Source organism: Acyrthosiphon pisum, chromosome X (genome assembly GCF_005508785.2).
Source record: "Acyrthosiphon pisum isolate AL4f chromosome X, pea_aphid_22Mar2018_4r6ur, whole genome shotgun sequence".
NCBI classification, from domain to species: Eukaryota; Metazoa; Arthropoda; class Insecta; order Hemiptera; family Aphididae; genus Acyrthosiphon; species Acyrthosiphon pisum.
Window position 1 is genome coordinate 6,509,219 of NC_042493.1, and position 20,516 is coordinate 6,529,734.

The window sequence follows — 20,516 nt, forward strand, 5'->3', positions numbered from 1 at the left end:
ATGGCTATGTCTCAGCGTTGGCGCCGAAACCCATAATTGTCGAATCGTTGTTTGTCCAAGACATACCAAGACGGCAACCAACACTTTCCTTCATGATGCATACCGATGAGCCAGAATCGATGAGCCCGGTCAATTCATGAATACCATTGATTACAACACGTTTTTCATGTAGTATTTTCTCACTATCTGTTATCAGGCCGTACTCAGGTCTCGGATACGTACAGTATGCGCTTTTGCTTGTACTCGTTGATACCACGGTGCACGCCCTATGGTGCTTCCCACCGGACCAGTGACAGCTCTCACACTTGGACTACACCTGACGTGGATCTGGGCAATCCCGTTGACTGTGACCATTTTTTTGTCAATTCCAGCACTTGAAAGTGCTTGACGTTCTAATATTTTTAGCTATTGGTGTGGACTTCCTGCTCTGGCTTGACGTTGTGCTGTCGTTGCCTGGGTTCCCTACTGTCTTGGGTCCTCCCTTGTCAAACTCCTTCGTTGGTTTAGGACGCCAGCCCGGCGTTGTGACCTGGACTTGGTCCACCAGAGGACCAGAGGTCGTGCGCTCTGGTGGTCAGGTGGTAAAAGCAACAGTCGCTGTGGGCGATGTTAAGGTCCGGCGACGATCGAGGGCGATCGTGGACGCCAGGGTGGTCGAATGTAAGAACTCCCGTTAACTGGGGGAGATAGCGCCATGGGTCTATGCGGTCGGGTAGCTCAGTGGTAGAGCAATCGCCCGGCAAGTGAGAGACTCGGGTTCGATTCCCGGTCCGGCGGCTGGATTTTTGGCGTTATTTACCCTGGAGAAGTTAACATTTATCAGAAGTGGGATTGGTGACCAAAGACGCGGTGTTGTGACCTGGACTTGGTCCACCAGAGAACCAGAGGTCGTGCGCTCTGGTGGTCAGGTGGTAAAAGCAACAGTCGCTGTGGGCGATGTTAATGTCCGGCGACGATCGAGGGCGATCGTGGACGCCAGGATGGTCGAATGTAAGAACTCCCGTTAACTGGGGGAGATAGCGTCATGGGTCTATGCGGTCGGGTAGCTCAGTGGTAGAGCAATCGCCCGGCAAGCGAGAGACTCGGGTTCGATTCCCGGTCCAGCGGTTGGATTTTTGGCGTTATTTCCCCTGGAGAAGTTTAACATATATGACCATAAAATAATTATTTAATAACTTAAATATTTAAAAATTGTTTTGCCAAGAGACAGCACCATTGGTAATAAAGTATTCCGTAAATAATTCCCGGACTTCTTTTGCGTCGCTCCCTGACCAGGTACTCTACGAATCGGCAATAATGAGGCTTCATTATTATGATCTTGACGCCACGATCCAGGAATAATTTCACCTTCTTTTTCAATATCAAATGTTCCTTGTGGGCAATATCTGGAAGATGATGTTCTACTTTTTTTTTAAAAATTGTGTAACAATACACACGCCATTGTAATATTGGTCACTTTTTCTGTGTCAAGTAAAATTGGGCGTCTGAATATTCTAAAAACACTGGAAATTATACCGAAGGCATTTTCCACCACCCTTCGTGCCCTACATAATCGATAATTAAATATTCTTTTTGCATTTCCCTTTTCGTAAACTCCAGTATACGGTTTCATCATGTGTTTATTCAAGGCAAATGCGTCATCTCCTAAAAATACGTATGGTAACGTGTTGGTTTTAGATGAAAGCGGTTCATCTGCTGATAACATAAGCTGGTAATTTTCTAATTTCTTCCACAGAGTTGTATTTCGAAATACACCACCATCACTTATCCTTCCTTGGCACCCAATATCAACGAAAATGAAATTATAATTGGCATCTACTAACGCCATCAAAACTATGCTAAATGTCCCTTTATAGTTAAAAAAACTCTGATCCACTTTTATGCGGACTTTGTATTACAATGTGCTTCCCGTCAATTGCACCGACACAGTGAGGGAAATTCCAATTATCATTGAAATCGTTTGCTATTTGTAGCCATTCTTCGACATTTTGTGGCAGCTGAAAAAAATAAAGGTACGCCAATAGCATTAAAAGATCTATTGTTTGATAAACTCATTGTTGTTTAATCTCAAATATTGACCCTTATTAGACCCTAGATTAGAACCTAATTCTTTATAAGTGACTGTATTAATGGATAAATATAATATTCGATTTTCGTCAACTAGGTATATTGTGACAAAATTGGTTTTATTTTGTAATTTTAAAAAGGTGAATTGGCGTCGGATTGGATGTATTAAATTTGAATTCAATGATAATATATCATTTTATACAAAAAACGATTCTGAGCAATGTCATGTTCAGCCTAGAATATTTTTATGTTACAACTATATCATCACATATTGAATTATTATTGTAGTAAATTATAATAACTTATATGATAATAGGTTCGTAGTGGTTTCAATTAGTTTGGACTCATCCTTTTGAGCTATTTATATAGGTACCGAAATTTTTTGATTTTGTTTTCAGTTTTTAGATTCTGAGTGGATCGATGAATGTATTAATTTTACAATGATGTGTGTTATTTTATTTTTTTTTGTGTTTGTCATCACCTTTTAGGGCAGTAAAAATGCTTGGATTTTCTTCAGTAGTACTTTTTCTGATAGGAAATTGTGTCTAGTTGATACATTGGGGGTCAAAAGTAAAAATGTCCCAGTAGTTTTCAAAAGTGCAGTGAAAAACAAAAGAAAAATTAAGGAAAAACGGGAATTTTTAAGCACAATGGATTTACGAGAAAATCTAAAACAAATGATCGTAGATAGATGCAATCTTAACTCAATGTTTATATTAGAATTTTCTATGCACGATTAAATATTCAAAAATGTTAATTTGTTTTGAACTGTTTACGTATATTTTCAGTTACACGTTTTTTTGGTTGTTTTTTTTTATGCATGTCAATAAAATTGTATTTGTTAGGTAAAAATACTTGAAAATTTAATACAAGGCTTCTAATATAGGTACTGCAGTTACATTTATTGATTAATATTTAAAAAATATGAAAAATCCAGTCACATTTTATTTGAATTTCTAATCTTGACAAAATACGTACAAATGACGAAAATGTGCAAATCACTTTGAGTTAGAAATTAATAAAAATTTTTCTTTTTAAATCTAATATTTGAAAATGTAGTACAAGATTCTTCATATAAGTTTTCGTAACCATACTTATGAAAAAAAAAATGTTACCAAAATGTCATATTATTTTTTTATGAGCGTATGAAGTTCAATTTTTTACGATATAACATATGTAAAATACTATTTTTCTTTAAAGATTTATTTATTGTTTTGAAATTAAAAAAAAAAATAACCATAGATATTTTTAATTTTAATTTCAAATATTGTAAAAAAAATTTTCGCTCGATCAAAAATTTGAAAATTGTGTACAATTTTATATGTCCCAAATAAATTGTTCTTATAGCTGTCAAAAATTATTAAAAATACATTTTACATTTTTTATAAGCATTGAAATTTAAACATTTCATACAATTATATTAATAATAAATAATAATACATTATTCATTACCAGACAATACAAAATGAAACAATAAACAACGAAAACGAGAACAGTGGCAGTTTTATTGATGAGGAAGAAGAATGTATTGAAGTTGAAGCCAGTGAACAACAAAATAAATCAAATGAAAATTTTAAAACTCCTACTGTACATTTTTCTCCAAATACTTCTAAAAAAAGAAAATTTGAACAAATTAAAGAAATGGAAAAACGATTGGATGAAGCATACAATCATTTGAAAAAGGCATCAGAGAAACCCAAAAAGGACAAATGTTCACTGTTTTGTGAATTACTAGAGAAAAAGTTGGGGGAGCTCGATGAGTATAATCAAGACTTTGCTATGCTTGAAATAGATAAAATTGTTTATGGACTTAAACAACAGAGATATGCATCTAAATTTCAGAACACCCAATTCATAGTGCCAAGTAGTACTATTTACAATCCACAATTATCTGTATTTTTGACATCAAATTTTCATCCTCAATTACCAACAACACATACCGCACCACCACCACTTTCTCAGCAATCAAATTTATACACATCACCTTGCACGAATTCTCCAGCATTATCTGAAGATACAAGTATGTCATCTAACCTAACAGACTTTCAACAAGCTCCTAATTATACACGTCACCTGTCACCTGAAAGTTCATCGAACTCACAACCATACACGATCCCCAAAAGTCAAAGTCATGAGGAATTCAATTTAAACACATTTGACATATAATATTAACAATGATAGTCTTTATTGTTATTAAAATATTTTAAAAACGGTTTATTGTTATTTTTTTAATTTTTTTTTTTTTGTTTTAGCTTAGTTTTTTAACAAGAAGTTAATTCGTTTTTCACTAAAAAGTTTTTAATGTTTTTATTTAAAAAAAAGGGTTTTATAAGAATCAAAGCCTTGCATACATCATCAACGCATCTTAATACAGTTTGTGGTGAAAATTTGAATAGATATGATAAACTTTTATAACTGCCTCCACTTGCTAAAAATCGTAAGGTCAAATAAAATAATGGTCAATAAAGGGTGTTCTTTTGTTCCCTTAGCTGATGAACACCATCCTCCTTTAGACTTATTATGTAATTTTGATCACTCATTTATGAATGATGGTACTAATCAATTAACTTTTTATAACATTTTTAAATCCGATTTTTCTAATTTTTCTAAATGTTTGTCTAGTATTGATTTCAATCACTCATTTAAGGATTTGAATATTGACTCTGCTCTTAATACATTTTATGAAATTTTAAATCATTTTATTGAATTGTTTGTTCCTAAAAGTAAAATATGTAATAACCAGTGTCCCTCTTAGTTTAATGCGGATTTACGTAAACTTGTAAAATTAAAAAAATTGGCTCATAAAAAATTCAAAATAAGTGCTTTACAATCTGATTACCTTGAGTTTCCCAAACTACGTAAAGAATGTAAGATTATGTCATTGCATTGTAGCTCAAATTTTACTCTTAATTTAGAAAATAAAATACTATCAGATGTAAAACCATTTTGGAAATACATTAAACAGCTAAAATCTAATAAATCTCCCATTCCCGAAAATATGTCATATAATAATATTACAGCCAGTAGTTATGAAGAGTCTGCTCAATTATTTGCGCAATATTTCTCAAGCGTATACTCAACGTCTGATCAAGCCCGGATTAAGGGGGGGGTGGGCAGGGGGGCCAAGGCCCCCGGGCCTCGGTAATTGGAATTTATTTAGGGCCTCATATTTGTCTATTAATTTTTTCGTTATAGGATATACATAGCATAAATCACCTAAAAAAAATCGATGATAAAATGATAAATCTGCTAACAACATTATTTTTAACTACCTATGTCAAAATATACCACTAAAGTGTATAATGTGTATATTACCTACCCACATATTGCTACACATTTTATCAGTTATCGTTTGCCGTCGACCGCCACACATCAATCGAACGGGAAAAATCTATTTTTATACACCAGTACACAACAACACAACACGTTATTATGTTAACAACAAATTTGTTGTCTTCTGTTATCGTTATTCGTTTTGTCTTTTGTTTGAATATAATATTGTTTAATGTGTTAATTTTTGGACCTTCATTCTTTCTTCATATTTTAAAAATGAAAAGACATTTTGAAAGTGGTTGCTCTAAAAGAAAAAGAAAAGAAAAACAACAACTTGAAGTAAATAAGTACAGAGGGTTAATGAGCAATTATGTTTTAAATTCAGGTAAATAATTTTATTTTTGTATATTGGTGTGAAAAGTCATAATGTAATTTAATAATAATACTACGAAAATATAAATTTCATGTTTCATGTAAAAAAGAAAAAATACTGTTTAGCTTAAGCACAGATTTTTAAATTTTTTATTGGTTTTAAGAATTATTATTTATTATTGATGATGTCTTACATGTTATATTAACTTAGGTATATTGTTTTATATTTATTTTAGGTATTGACAGCCAAGTTCAAGGTGTGTCTGTACACTGTGAAACAGTTGTAACTGAACAAGGTAAAATTACTAATAATACTAGTCAACCAAATCAATATAATTTAACGTTAATTGAAAATGTTCAAAGTAATACATTTTTAAATCCATATTCAGCTTTAAATTGTACTATATTTATGTGTTTGTGTTTATTTCAGGTACTGACAGCCAAGTTCAAGGTGTGTCTGTACACTGTGAAACAGTTGTAACTGAACAAGGTAAAATTACTAATAATACTAGTCAACCAAACCAATATAATTTAACGTTAATTGAAAATGTTCAAGGGGATATTCATTGGTGATATTACTTAGCAATAAGTTGTTATACTTTAATAAAATATATTGATTTATTTTACTGTAGATATAGAACTTAGGATGACAAATATTTCTGATGTGGATTCTGACATGGTATTTGACAAGTATAAAATTAGTGATCCATACTACTGGCCTCAAAAAATTACTGACAGTTTCAGAGAACATTGTATTCAAAAAGGACCTGAGTGTTTTCAAAATAAGAATGATGATTTCAAACAGTTTGCTCGTATACACGGTATTTTATTTATATTATATAGTTTTATTTATCAAATAATAATTACAATCATTTTATTTTTGTATACTTAGATCACAAAAGGTTTTTTACGGCTTCCATGTTTAAACGAACTCTACCCAATGGAGAAATTGGTCATCGAAAGTGGGTAATGTACCTACTCAATTAAACAAGGATCCATTTATTTTTTTGTGTGTAAATTGTTTTCAAGTAATTTCAATAGTCCTTTTGTTAGCAAAGGATTTGATAAATGGAAGAAACCTGAGAAAATATCAGAACATGAAAACAGTATTGATCATAGAAATGCATTTTACAAAATGGTTATTACGTTTGAATTCTAATCATTCAATAAATAAAGAAATGGAACAAATAATATCAACTGAGACAAAATACTGGAATGATATTGTGATTCGTGTGATTTCTGTAATTAAATTTCTTACATCTAGAGGTTTATCATTAAGAGGTGATAATGAAGTATTTGGTGTTACTAACAATGGAAATTTTCTTGGTATATTGGAACTTATTTCTGAATTCGATCCATTTTTAAAATCACACATAGAAAGGCACGGTAATAAAGGAAAAGGACATCCTTCGTATCTTTCTAAGACCATTTGCAATGAAATAATAATTTTATTACAAAATAATGTTATTAATTTTATATTAGCCCAAATAAAAGAAGAAAAATATTTTTCTGTTATCATGGATTCCACTCCAGACCAATCAAAAGTAGATCAGATGGCACTTGTGATTCAGTACTGCACATCGTCAAGTGTTCATGAAAGATTAGTTCAATTAAGTCCTATCAAAAGTCATACAGTTGAATCAATATTTGTTCTTTTAGAAGAATTTCTTGAAAAAGCTGAACTTAATATAGTAAATTGTCGCGGGCAGTCGTACGATAATGCCTCCAACATGAGTGGGAAATATAAAGGATTACAAGCTCATGTAAAAAATAAATGTGATTTGGCTGTTTATATACCCTGCACGGCTCACTCCCTGAATCTTGTTGGTGTTCATAGTGTTGATTGTTGTATAGAAGCAGTCAGTTTTTTTGGATTTCTACAATGTATATTCAATTTTTTTAGTGGATCTACTCATAGATGGGACATTTTGACCAATACTTTAGATAAAAATGTGAAAGGCCGATTACTTGTACTGAAATCCCTTAGTCAAACTAGATGGTCCTGTCACTCGGATTCTTGTCAAGCACTTACTCATAATTACATAAAAATAATAAAAGCTTTAAAATGTATTAGTGAAAATAATAGTGAAAATGGAGACTCAAAAAGGGATGCTAAAATGCTTTTAAAACAAATTTAAAAAAAAGAAACTGCATATCTTTCTTTTTTATGGAATGATATATTGAATAGGTCTAACAAGACATCTATACATCTGCAAGACAGTTCTTGTGAGCCGTTGAAAGCGTTGAATTTACTGAAATCGTTGAAAAATTACATTTTAAATTTAAGAAACAGTAGTGTAGTTTATGAAAGTAAAGTTATTGAACTTGGTCCAGAAATCAATAGTCTTTACCATGATGAAGGAAGAAGGACATCAAAAAAAAAATGTCAGTGGTTCAAATAATACTGTGTTGCAAGGTGGTGTTAAATTTAGAATTGACACCCACAACATGATCATTGATAAATTTTGTTTAGAATTAGACCGACGAATTGAAGCCTACAAGTTTGTTTCAGACAATTTTTTATTTGTTACAAAGTTGTGTGTTCCTATTGTTGACACAATTAATGAAGACAATAATATTGAACAAAGTATTGAAAACTTTATATTGACCTACAAGGAAGATGTAGATAGTTACATAAAAAATGAAATCAAACAGTTTCAAGAATATTTTTCCTTATGCAAACCATCAATTGAAGACCATGAACATTTTAGTATAATTGGTCTTTGGAAATGGTTTAATGAAAATGAATTAATTGATGTTTTTCCCAATTTATATATTGCACTTAAAATTTATTTAACTATACCAAGTTCAAATTGTTCAGCCGAAAGAGCTTTTTCAAAACTAAATAAAGTAAAGAACAAATACAGGTCAACATTAAAACAAGAAAATTTCACTGCGCTTATGATATTGGCATCAGAAAATGATATTCTTCAAACAATTGATAATGAAACAGTTATTAAAGAATTTTGTCAAACAAAAGCGAGGAAAAAAACTTGCAATTATAAATTATAAATAAAATAATAATTATTCATCATTTATTACTATGTACTTATTTATATTTATTATAATAGGTAGGTATATCGTGTATAAATAATATATTCGTTTTTTTTGTACAGGGGCCTCATTTAAAACTTTGGCCCCTGGGCCTCACAATGTCTTAATCCGTGCTTGCGTCTGATTCACTTAGTAATGTATTTACCAACTATGACGCTGATAATATTAATTCTAATTTAAATTTATCCTCTTGGTATATAAGTGAGAATGACATTTTTGAAGCTTTAAGCTCACTAAATGTTTTTAGTAGTGCGGGTCCTGACGGAATACCACCGAGTATTTTAATCGAATGCAAAAATGTTCTTACTGAACCTTTACATAATCTTTTTAACTTATCCTTGTCATCTGGGTCTTTTCCAACTGTTTGGAAAAAATCATTTTTGGTCCCTATTTTTAAAAGTGGCGATAAATGTAATGTTATTAACTATAGACCAATTTCTAAATTATCTTTAATACCTTAACTGTTTGAGTCTTTAATTACAAAAAAATTATCTAATTTACTATCTATTTATTTACATTTGCCCTAACCAACATGGATTTTGGCTTAAAAAATCTGTGTCTACGAAAATTTGTTGACCTACCATACCGATTTAATTAACTTCGTTGAAAATGGCGTACAAATTGATTCAGTTTACACAGATTTTAGTAAAGCCTTCGATAAAATTTAAAATCATTTAAAAGTTAGTAAAATATAGAATAAACGTTAAGTAAATTATGAATTATACACATACTACCTCCTTGTAGATAGATGCATATTATAACATATTATTTAGTCTAACTACAAGTATAGTTATAGGTACACATAGGCGCATTCGTGGGGTGGTGTAGGCCGTAGGGGGGTAAGTCCTATAAAAAACTTGCAAATCCCACTAAAAAACTATTCTGAATTTTGTTTAAATCCCCAAATTGTTTTACTTTGATTGCACCTTTAAGTATAATATAGGTGTTATAACTTGATTAAAATAAATTAGAAATTCATTAAGACTGGTACAACCAAAGGTCTCATTGGACACTGAACACACTGCACATGTGACGATAAAATATAGTTGGACTAATAGACAATAGAATTAAACCATTTAACCACTAACTTAGAAATACTAAAATATTTGTTTTTTTAAATTATATACTTTTTTTTTTTTTTTGTTTTGAACCGACGGCGCCGCGGGAAATGCTTTCGCAAGTTTTAAATTATATATTAAATATTTAACAAAACACTTTTTAAAACTAGTAACTACTTTTTTACAACACTTGTGTTAAGTTAAAACAGTTAAAAATAAAATATAGTAAAAAAATGTACTTACTTATTCCGACTTTTTTTTTAGTATGCATTAACCCAATAACGTTTTGGTTTTGGTTGTTTTTTTGGTTTCACTAGCACTTTTTAAAACTTGTCCACTTAGTAGGACATATGCAACTGCACAAACAGCAAGTTTTGATTTTTCGTCAGTGTAATCCATAATTTTAATAATATAATTGTGCAAGTATACGTATACGAATCACAATTAATAATTAATTAGTAAATTATAATATAAATTATTTGTCATCAGTTGATGTCCAGTTTTCGCACCATTCTTTTGTACCCTCAAAGTTTGATAGTGATAACTCCTTAGCTGTGCTCCACGGGGGCTTTCTTGATTTTAGCCTGAGGTTAGGTGTATTTATCAGCATTTGGTATAACAGGGACTTTTTCGTCTTATCAGCTTTGGTTGTTGTTCTAAGCAGTGCCTCCTTCCTGCGTAATGTTGGTGGCAGAATATTAGTTAAGACTGGTAACCATTGTGTCGGTGTGCTTTTTACTGTTCCACTAACTATTCTCATTGCGCTGTTGAGTTGTGTGTCTATTTTTTTCGTATGTGTACTGTTACACCAGACTTGAGCACCGTATTCTGAGGTACTGTAAACTAGGGCCAACGTAGCTGTTCTTAGAGTCCTGCCATCTGCTCCCCAGCCCGTGCCGGCAAGTTTCTGTATTTGTTAATGCGCGAATGTAGCTTCTTCGTTGTTTTCTCAATGTTTTCTTTAAAGGTAAGTGAGCGGTCGAGAGTAATTCCTAGGTACTTGGGTTTGAAACTGTGTTGGACTTGTACACCATTGAAAACCACCTCTAGTTCTTCATAAGCTTGTTTATTATTTAAATGGAATGCACACACCTCCGTTTTCGTGGGGTTGGGTTTTAGTCGCCATTTATAGAAATAATCGCCTAGTGTAGCAAGATGTCGTTTAATGTGTTGCTCCCGTCTTCTAATTCCCTGCTCTGGTGTACGATAGCGATGTCGTCAGCATATTGGAACATAAGTCCTTTGGTTTTTGGTATAACATGCAGATAAAGGTTGAATAGGGTTGGTGCAAGTACTGAACCTTGCGGGAGACCATTGTTTGCTGTGCGCCATTTGCTTCCTTTGCAGCCCATAAAAACCTGGTAGCAAAGACTACACCCCTGATCTTAGCATTACATCAAGGAATACCTTAGACGGCCCTACAATAGCGACAAGACATATATTAGGAGACTTCCCTCATAGCCAACACCGACCTGTACTATTGGAATATGGCCTAAAAGTACCATTAATTCGTTCTTTACCAAAACCACGGTGGAATTTTAGAAAGGTAAAATGGGTCGAATGTGCTAATGAACTAGACCAAGTAATCCAATGGATACCACCAACAGTAAACTGCTACGAACGATTCATTGGTGCAGTAAAAGCAACAGCGTACAAACATGTTCCAAGAGGGTTTAGAAAACAATTCATCCCGGGCTGGGATGAATCATGCTCCGAACTTTTCGAAGAGTTTCAAAAAACAACGTCCAACAATGATGTTGATAATCTTATAAGTGCTCTAAACACAAAAAGAAAACAAAGGTGGCAGGAAACCACTGAGAAGATGGATTTTAAGCACTCAAGCCACAAGGCGTGGGGTCTTCTCAAGAGAATGGGGGCTGTCAACCAGGGTAGTATGAAACAACACACAATCAACCCGAATCAAGTAGCTACCAGACTAACGGGAATGAGTAAACTAGCAATGGACAAGGAACACGCACGAATAATTAAGTCAGAATTAAGACACCGCAAAAAGACATTAGAACCTCATACTTCACTTGGAGCAGATTTCTCATTCGAGGAAATAAATAATGCTTTAAGGAAAACTAAAATAAATAAAGCTGCCGGGTATGACGAAATTTACTCAGAATTTCTTAAATTCTCTGGACCAAAAACCTGTGCATGGTTAACATCTTTCTATAGCGAAATACTTAGAAGTGGACAGCTGCCAAAACTTTTCAAGAGAGCTAAGGTCATTGCCTTGCTTAAACCCGGGAAAGATGGTCTTGACGCTGCAGATTTCCGTCCAATTTCACTTCTGAGTGTTCCATTCAAGTTACTCGAGAGAATTATCTTAGAACGTATACAGCCCCATATCGACAAACTAATTCCAGTTGGACAGGCAGGATTTCGAGAAAATAGGGGTTGTGAGGAACAGGTACTTGCGCTTACTACCCTAATAGAAGCGGGATTTCAAAACAAGTTAAAATCCAGTGCTGCATTTGTCGACCTTTCTGCTGCATATGACACGGTTTGGAGACACGGACTTATGTATAAATTTAGCAAAGCTATACCTTGTAAAAACCTTGTAACTCTCCTAGAAAATTCTACTGATAAATTGGTTGAGAATGTTCAGTATAAATTCCTTAAGTCCATAGCGTTTCGTTTAAACTTACCCATTTCTAGAGATTCATTTTCATTAGTAGCTAATTCTATTTATATTCAGCCTTGTGAGGTTAGGCGTAAGTTATCTGACGTCATGTTTATTTATGATCTTGTTAATAATTATATTGATTGTCCTGGTTTATTAAGTAAAATTCGTTTTTGTACTCATAGTTATTCGATTAGAAACTCTTGTTTATTTTTTGTACCTTTTTATAAAAAAAAAAAATATGTTCAGATTCATTTTTTCCTAGAGCTCTATTATTATGTAATTCAATTTGTAATGAAGTCAATTTCTTTTTTATGTCTCGCGAATCTTTTAAATCAAAAGCTTTAGACCTACTATCTAATTTAAATTTAATTTTTTATATATTTGTAAATTTTTGTTATAATTCACCTTTCAAACTATTAATTATTTTGTATATGTATGGTTGTTCTTGATTATTATGTATTATATACTATGTAAAAGGGCTTGTCCCGTTAAACTTAATAATAAATAAATAAATGAATGGTAATAATATAAATATATAATATATTGAATATAATTTAACGGTACAACCCTTGAACGACAAAAACGGTGTCGGTAGAGTTGTAGTACATCGCAACGGATATATATGTATATATAAAGGCACAATATACGATAATACAAAAAAAACGGTTGTCGGAGGCACGAAGTCAGTACGGCGACTTCGGCCGTTACAAAATTATCACTGACGGCCCTGCGCCGCCGCGGTCGTGCCGAGCCTAGTACTGTGTGCCCGGGCCACAGTGTGACCTTCGTATACGAATAATAATAATTACATACATGTAGAATATTGGCGCTATCATTCGGCCTTCCTGGCCAGAGGGATCGCCCTCGATCACAATAGCGTAACAACGGTATACATATATATATAATATATATATATATATATATATATATAAGATAAATAATTAAACGGACATTTACCCGGAACATAGGCGAATTATAAAACATAACATTCAGCGTAAAAAAAAATTAAACGGACATTTACTCGGAAAATGGGCAAATTATAAAACATAACATACAGCGTAGAAAAAATTTAAAAAAAATAAACATCGATCAGTCCATACGGTAGTCCGACAAGTGGGCAGGTGGTCTCCTCGTCCGTACTGGCCTGGTGGTCGTGACTATGTCTTCTTCTTCGACCTCATCTCGGACAGCTCGTACCGGCTCTTGTACTGCATTCTCGTCCTCTGTTTGAACTGGGTCTTCTGTGTCGACTTCTGATGGTACATCGTCTTCATCCTCCGGAAATATCTTCCAAGACTTCAGCTGAGAGACGTGAGCGGTGGTGGCGTAAACTTCACGCCCGTCCGTGGCTACCTCGGCCACACGGTAGGTGTCCCCAGGTAACACTTTCATGACCTGTAGAGGTCTCACCCGGTATTTTACTTGTAACTTGGATGGTTGGTCCAGCCTAGGCTGGCGTAGCATCACCACCACCTCGCCAACGTCGTATTTTACACCCTCGTAATGTCGTTGGTCGTAGCATGACTTCATACGGTCTTGTCCGGCGGTAATTGTGTCACGGAGCTGCGCTTGTACTTCCTGCGGAGCTGCCCAAGCATTACGGGCTTGGCTTAGGTTTCCCAAAGCGCCTCTCGTGAACCGTGGGCGATGGCCGTGGAGTGCCTCGAAAGGCGACTTTTGGCTTGTTTTGTTGACGGCGGAGTTGAGATGTCGTTCTACCTCCGGTATCTTATCGTCCCAATGCATCTAGTCTTTGGTCATGATGCTCAACAGTGGTACGATGGTTCGGTTTTCCCGTTCGACTTGCCCATTTGCCTGTGGGTGCCTGGTCGAGTTGAGCGTGTGTTTGATTCCCCTGGTGTCGCAAAAGGTTTTGAAGGCTTTACCGGTAAAGCATGTGTCGCGGTCGCTGATAATACGGTCAGGGATGCCGCGTGCTCCACAAAACTTGTCTAGTCGGTTCAGCACACTCGCGGTATCCGTGGAATGGCAGGGATACAAGTGTGTGAACTTGGTGAGGTTGTCCACCAAAACGAACAAGTACCGATTCCCGGCGGTACTGGTTTCAAAAGGTCCCAGGTCTACATGCACTACCTCAAACGGGCGACGTTCAGTCGGTATCGGGTGCAAGTGACCGGGCTTCTTTCCAGCCGGCGTTTTGTGCACCAAACAGTCTAGACACATATGTATGTGCTGTTTTACATAACGTTTCATACCCGGGAACCAATAGTTATTCATAATTTTTGCAATGGTCCGGTCCAGTGAGAAGTGGCCTCCGTAGTCATGCTCGCTGATGACAATACCTTTCCTCGTAGGGCGCAGCACAACTAGCAGCAACCGTCCGTCGTGCCTGCGTCGTAGAACCCCATCGTGTAGTTCGTAACGTTCCACAGTGCGCTTCTCATGCTCGGTGAAGGGTCGCGTGGTCGACAGCAGTTGGATTAAATCTTTCTTTGCAGCATCTCCTTGCTGCATAAACCGTACTCTTTCGGTCGCCGTCATAGCAATGAATACGTTGAGTCGAGCGAAGAGCCCTTCGTTTACGGACAAATCTTCTTCGGTGGCCGTCGGACATACGGCGCGACTCAGCGCGTCGACATAGGCCATACGCTCGCCCGGTCGGAACTTGAATTCTTGGAGAACTTCGAACCAGCGCGCAATCTGCGGTTTGACGGTCTTGTGAATGTTCAAATAGATAAGTGGCTGACAATCAGTAACCACGGTAAAACGTATGCCGAGCAAGTATGGTCGGAGTCGATTTAGCGTCCATATAACGGCGTACAACTCGAGACAACTGTGGTATTTTAATTCGGCCGCGGTGTTTTTTGCTGACCGCGTAGACCATGTGCAAATCGGTGGTGGTCGGTCCTTGCAGCAATATTCCCGACAGTGCCACTGCACTAGCGTCAGTATGTACCTGTGTCACCGCCTCCTTCGGGTTGAACATGCGCACCACTGGCGCATCGCACAACAATTTGCGGAGCGTGGTAAATCTTGTTCTTCACCCCACTCGTACGTCACATCTTTCCCGGTGAGCTGCGTTAACGGAGTAGCCACCTTGGCGTAGTTGACGATGAAGCGTCGAAAATATCCGGTGAGTCCCAGGAATCTGCGCACCTCGTGTGCGTCCCGGGGCCGCGGGAATGTCTTAATCACGTGTACCTTCTGTCCGGGTCATATCACGCCTTGAGATACGGTACAACCGAGTTCGGCCAACGTCTTGGCGAATACATCACGGTACTCTTTTATGAGCGTCATCAAACTGCCGCGTTCAGCTTCAGTGACACCCGGGTCAATCTTGACGTTGGTATGCAGTAGGGGAGTCATCGTGGGCTTGTCCACACTGACTAGGGCTGCATATACGTCCGTACTCTCTTCCGACACATTTTCGGACAGCGCTGTAGAGTTAATGACGTTGAGTGTCTCGATGACCAATTCATCCTGGCGCTAATGTGTGGTAAGTTTAGCCACGTCCGGCCTACGATCACGTCCACAGGGATAGAATCATCACTAACGACAAGCACCGGGTGATCGGCGGCGCTCGCGTCGTCGACCGCTATGTCTGCTGTGGCCTCACCCAGGGTCACCGCACCTGGAGAGTTCATGTCTCCAACCGTGAACAATGGACGGGAGACCTTGTGGATTTCCGACGTGGATCGTTCGGCGAGGCTGATCCGCACTAAAACGTCTGACGAACCGTGTCGATCAGGCAGGTAGCGCGTATGTCGTTAAACAGTACATCCTTTAAGACCTGTAAATTGTTAATACCAGCCAGAGCATCAACGGTGCTCAACCAGTCTTCGGCTGCGCAGCTTGATTCATTGCCGGTGAATTCGGGAACAGTCAGGTTCAAATCCGGCAGCATTCGATAGTCGCTGTACGTGTGAGGTACGGAGTCTCCGGTTGGTGCTGTCACGGGCTGTGTCGTTTCAGCTTTTCCCGCATTTCTTTCCAACGACTCTAACCGCAACTTCAGCGACTCGGCCAGATCGAGCAGTTGGTTATAGGTCGGTGCTCTTATGGTCTGTGGTTCCGACAGTGGGTTTTCGTTAACCATGTTCGAAGCCGATGTGTCGAAATCAATTTTCAAAAATAAACAATGTTATCACGTATCCGTGATACCACTGATATCATACAGGATATCAGGTTGACAACAAGTCGGTTGCGGTAACCGTTGATTATACCGCGGTCGGGGCGTCGGTGTCGGTCGGACGCACTCTCACGATCGGGACGTCGATGTCGGTCGGACGCACTCGCACGATCGGTACACAGAGCGGCGGAGTAGATAACGTCGCGTACGTTTCGTGCTGGGTTTTCCCTGAAGTCGCACATGGAAATACGACAAACGGTCACGATTTCGGGAATTCGGTTGTCGACGCACTCGGATTCACGCGTGTGGGGGCCTTCGAGCTTATCCCACTTCTGAAATGTTAGCGGCTAATATTTTATTAGGAAGGTACGGGTCAGGAATAGAAAAACTGCACACTAGACGTTATGAATGGTAATAATACAAATATATAATATATTGAATATAATTTAACGGTACAACCCTTGAACGACAAAAACAGTGTCGGTAGAGTTGTAGTACATCGCAACGGATATATATATAAAGGCACAATATACGGTAATACAAAAAAACGGTTGTCGGAGGCACGAAGTCAGTACGGCGACTTCGGCCGTTACAAAATTATCACTGACGGCCCTGCGCCGCCGCGGTCGTGCCGAGCCACGTGCCAACTAATGTCTCAATTCCGGTGGCGGAAAATTTGTGTGGAGCCAAATTATTTTATCCATCTGAGTTATCACGTATTATTTATTATCAGTATATTTTGATAAGATATTTCATAATAATAATATTGAATTGATTAGAATAATTATTAAATAATTAATAATTATAACATTTAAAATTTTAAAGTATACCAGTATACTATACACATTTCTAAATAATATAGTAATTTATAATATTAATTATTACCTTATTTTACTGATTTTTAACTTGTTTAACGTTGAGTAAAACTGATCCAAATTTAATATTTATGACCAAAAATTCCCAATTTATTAAAAATAAATTTTCTTATGTCAAAATGGAAAAGAGGATCTCATAGTTTGTTGATCGACTTTCAAAGATAAGTATACACACATTATTATATTATTTTTTTATTTATTTTTATGGTTTATGTATTAATCAATCATGGTGGTAAGTTATTTTGATTTTATAAAGTAATGAATAATTCTTTTTCTACTTAATTTGTATGTCATGCTTCATAGATTTGTGGAGAATGTGGAAAAGATTTTTCAAAGCATATAACTTGAAACGCCATCAAACAACTTCTTTGACTTGCAATCTTCAAAATAACATCGTTGAAAATAATTTTGTAAGTACAATGTAATTTTATCAATTAAATTAATAACTTTTAATTTATAGTTACAATTTGTAGGCATGCTGTGAATGTTATAAAAAATTCAATCGTAAAGATACTTTAGAACGGCATATAAAGATTCACCACACGTCCACAACGTTTAATTCTATACCACTTTACAAGGATATTATTTTATGAAATAGATATGCGAATTATGTCAGAAAAACTTTGCTAGTCTTGATGGACTAAAACGCCATCAAAAATGTGTACATCCAAAACGTGTTAAAGAAGGAAAACAATTTCTCCGTGTCCACGGTCAACGGTAAAAATATAAGCAGTCGTATTGATTTGTTAAATTACCATGATGTGGCGAATGTTGCTAAACAGTATAATTTGAATGAACCTTTTCCAGCACTGTATAAAGAAGATTCCAAAAATATAGCCAGTTTTACTGTAAAAAATAAAAAATGCAATAATTTTTTACAAAGGTGAAGGAGTTTTGGATGAGGAGTTTACTACATTAAAAAAAAATGATTTTGCATTAGGGTATATGGACCATAATCAAGAACATAATTTGATGCGTTACGGGTACAAAACAATCTGTTTTGATGGTACACATGGTACAAATCCTAATGACTTCATTTTACACACAATTCTGGTAACAGATGTTGACTGTGGAGGCTATCCAGTTGCTTTCTTGTTGTCTAATAGAAATGATGAAGTATTTGTTAGTGTTTTACTTGAAAAAACAAAAGTTCGAATTGGTATTGTGTCGCCCAAAACCATAATGTCGGATATGCAGATGACATATTGCAGATGAAACAAAAACTCTTTTGTACATGGCACGTACATAAAGCATGGCGAAAAAATTTTTTGAAAATAAATAATAAAAAAAAACGTGTAACTGTTCGTAAAATACTTTATGATTTATCAACAGAATTGGATGAAGAGGAATTTAAGAACAAACTATATACATTCCTTTCAAATAATGATGAAGACTTACAAAATTTCTTGGACTATTTTTTTAAATATTATAGCCAAAATCCTCAATATTGGGCTTACTGTGACAGGCAATATGCTGGATGTAATACCAACATGGACTTAGAGAGTTTTCATAGAGTATTGAAAGAAAAGATTATTTGCAGATTGAAAGTTACAATTGTCTACAACTGTTTGTGTTATTTGGAAAAATATTTAACCATGAAGGATAATGATATACAAAAGAAACAAATACGAACTAAACGTACAAATAAATTGAAAGTTCTTCGAATAAACCATAAAAAGATCGAAATTGAACCAAAATGTTCTATTAAACCTCTTAGCTTCAATTCCTGGCATATAGAATCATTTACAGATGAAAAATATACACTGTACTTAAAACTGAACTTAAAGAGTGTTCTATGTATGCAAATGAGTTTACTTGTTCACTTCCTTGTACAATATGTAAAACATGTTTCCATGATTTCATTTGTAGCTGCCCTGATCACAGTATAAGAAATAACATGTGTAAACACATTCATGCGGTCTGTATGTACAATCTCAATAATGAACAAAACATACATTTAGATAAGGATAAAGGTAAAAATAATACTGAGATCGCACAAGACCAACAGCCAATAGAAAATATGTACCAAAATCAAGTAGAACACTTAGAGAGTGCTCGCCAAACACACCAGGTTGATGGTAAGAGTAAATGTATAAAAAAATAATATTGAACATGTTTAAAGTTCCATATAAAAAATATCCATAAACATTTATTTATTTTTATTTGCAGATATTTTATTGGATCATTTGAGGAACAAGATATTAAAAGAGATTGAACAGTCCTTGCAAAATGTAAAAACAAAAGATCAACTCCAGCAGATCAATAGAAAATTAATTGCACCAATACACGCATTCGTTTCTGCTTCCAATGTTGAAACTGTTCCTCTTACAAAAAACAAATCGAAAAGAGGAAAAATGGCACTAAAAAAAAGGATTTTTGATAAAAACAATTTTTGACTTACTACGTATTACATTTAGATTTTTTATTTTAATATTGAATATGACTCAGTACAGTAAATTTATTTTACTTACTTTTAATTTCATTTGATTAATTTTTACAATTTTACATTTACATTTTTTAAATATGGGGTGTAATGATAGATCGCTTCCACGTAGTACACCCTGGGCAACGTCAATGACCTATGACTAGTTAATTTGACGGCAAATGATCTATCAAACGACAAACTGTGTATTAATATAATATGTTATATTAAGTATTAATAATTTACAACTATATTGTGTTTAAATAAAATATAATATGTTTATGTCATTCATAATTTAAAACTACAATATTGTGTTTCAATAAAATTCAAAATACCTATCTTATCAAATAATCTTATCAAAATATACTGATAATCAGGGTTGGGCAAGTTACAAGTTACTCTAAAACTGTGTAACTAGTTACAAGATACTATATACTTTGGTGCAATGTAACTGGATACAAGTTACAGTTATGTAACCAAGTTACATTTAAAGTTAAAAGTTGCATTGATAAATAAAATATTTTTGTATTTATTAATTTATTATAATTAACACATTTTAAATATTTTTATAACAATACTGTAATAGACAATAGTTAATGATTAATATTAGCTTGTGTAAAATATTTGATCACAAGTTAGATTAAATTCACTAAATATATCTGCCATTAAATCA

At 35.2% G+C, this 20,516-nt stretch overlaps 3 protein-coding genes across 3 annotated transcripts; 2 read left to right on the plus strand and 1 right to left on the minus strand.

The window, feature by feature from the left end:
• The first annotated feature begins 6,890 nt into the window (after window positions 1-6,890).
• On the plus strand, window positions 6,891-7,850 carry LOC100573300 (zinc finger MYM-type protein 1-like). Its single transcript, XM_008184684.1, has 2 exons — window positions 6,891-7,098; window positions 7,246-7,850. The coding sequence occupies exons 1-2, from the start codon at window positions 6,891-6,893 to the stop codon at window positions 7,848-7,850; spliced, it is 813 nt and encodes a 270-aa protein (XP_008182906.1).
• Window positions 7,851-13,545: 5,695 nt separating this feature from the next.
• Window positions 13,546-14,202, minus strand: LOC107883687. Its single transcript, XM_016804220.1, has one exon. It carries the CDS (start codon window positions 14,200-14,202, stop codon window positions 13,546-13,548), a length of 657 nt encoding a protein of 218 aa, XP_016659709.1.
• Window positions 14,203-18,180: 3,978 nt separating this feature from the next.
• LOC103309388 lies at window positions 18,181-19,817 on the plus strand. Its single transcript, XM_008184685.1, has 5 exons — window positions 18,181-18,202; window positions 18,305-18,543; window positions 18,633-19,186; window positions 19,291-19,499; window positions 19,591-19,817. The coding sequence occupies exons 1-5, from the start codon at window positions 18,181-18,183 to the stop codon at window positions 19,815-19,817; spliced, it is 1,251 nt and encodes a 416-aa protein (XP_008182907.1).
• The last annotated feature ends 699 nt before the right edge of the window (window positions 19,818-20,516 follow it).

Bases quoted from the DNA above. Each gene is read 5' to 3' on its own strand.
- LOC107883687 (XM_016804220.1), bottom strand. From the start codon at position 14,202: ATGCATTGGGACGATAAGATACCGGAGGTAGAACGACATCTCAACTCC.
- LOC100573300 (XM_008184684.1), top strand. From the start codon at position 6,891: ATGGAACAAATAATATCAACTGAGACAAAATACTGGAATGATATTGTG. The intron at 7,099-7,245 runs GTAATAAAGGAA...ATTCCACTCCAG, and splicing joins ATCACACATAGAAAGGCACG to ACCAATCAAAAGTAGATCAG.
- LOC103309388 (XM_008184685.1), top strand. From the start codon at position 18,181: ATGTGGCGAATGTTGCTAAACA. The intron at 18,203-18,304 runs GTATAATTTGAA...TTTTTTACAAAG, and splicing joins GTGGCGAATGTTGCTAAACA to GTGAAGGAGTTTTGGATGAG. The intron at 19,187-19,290 runs GTACTTAAAACT...TTTCATTTGTAG, and splicing joins ACAGATGAAAAATATACACT to CTGCCCTGATCACAGTATAA.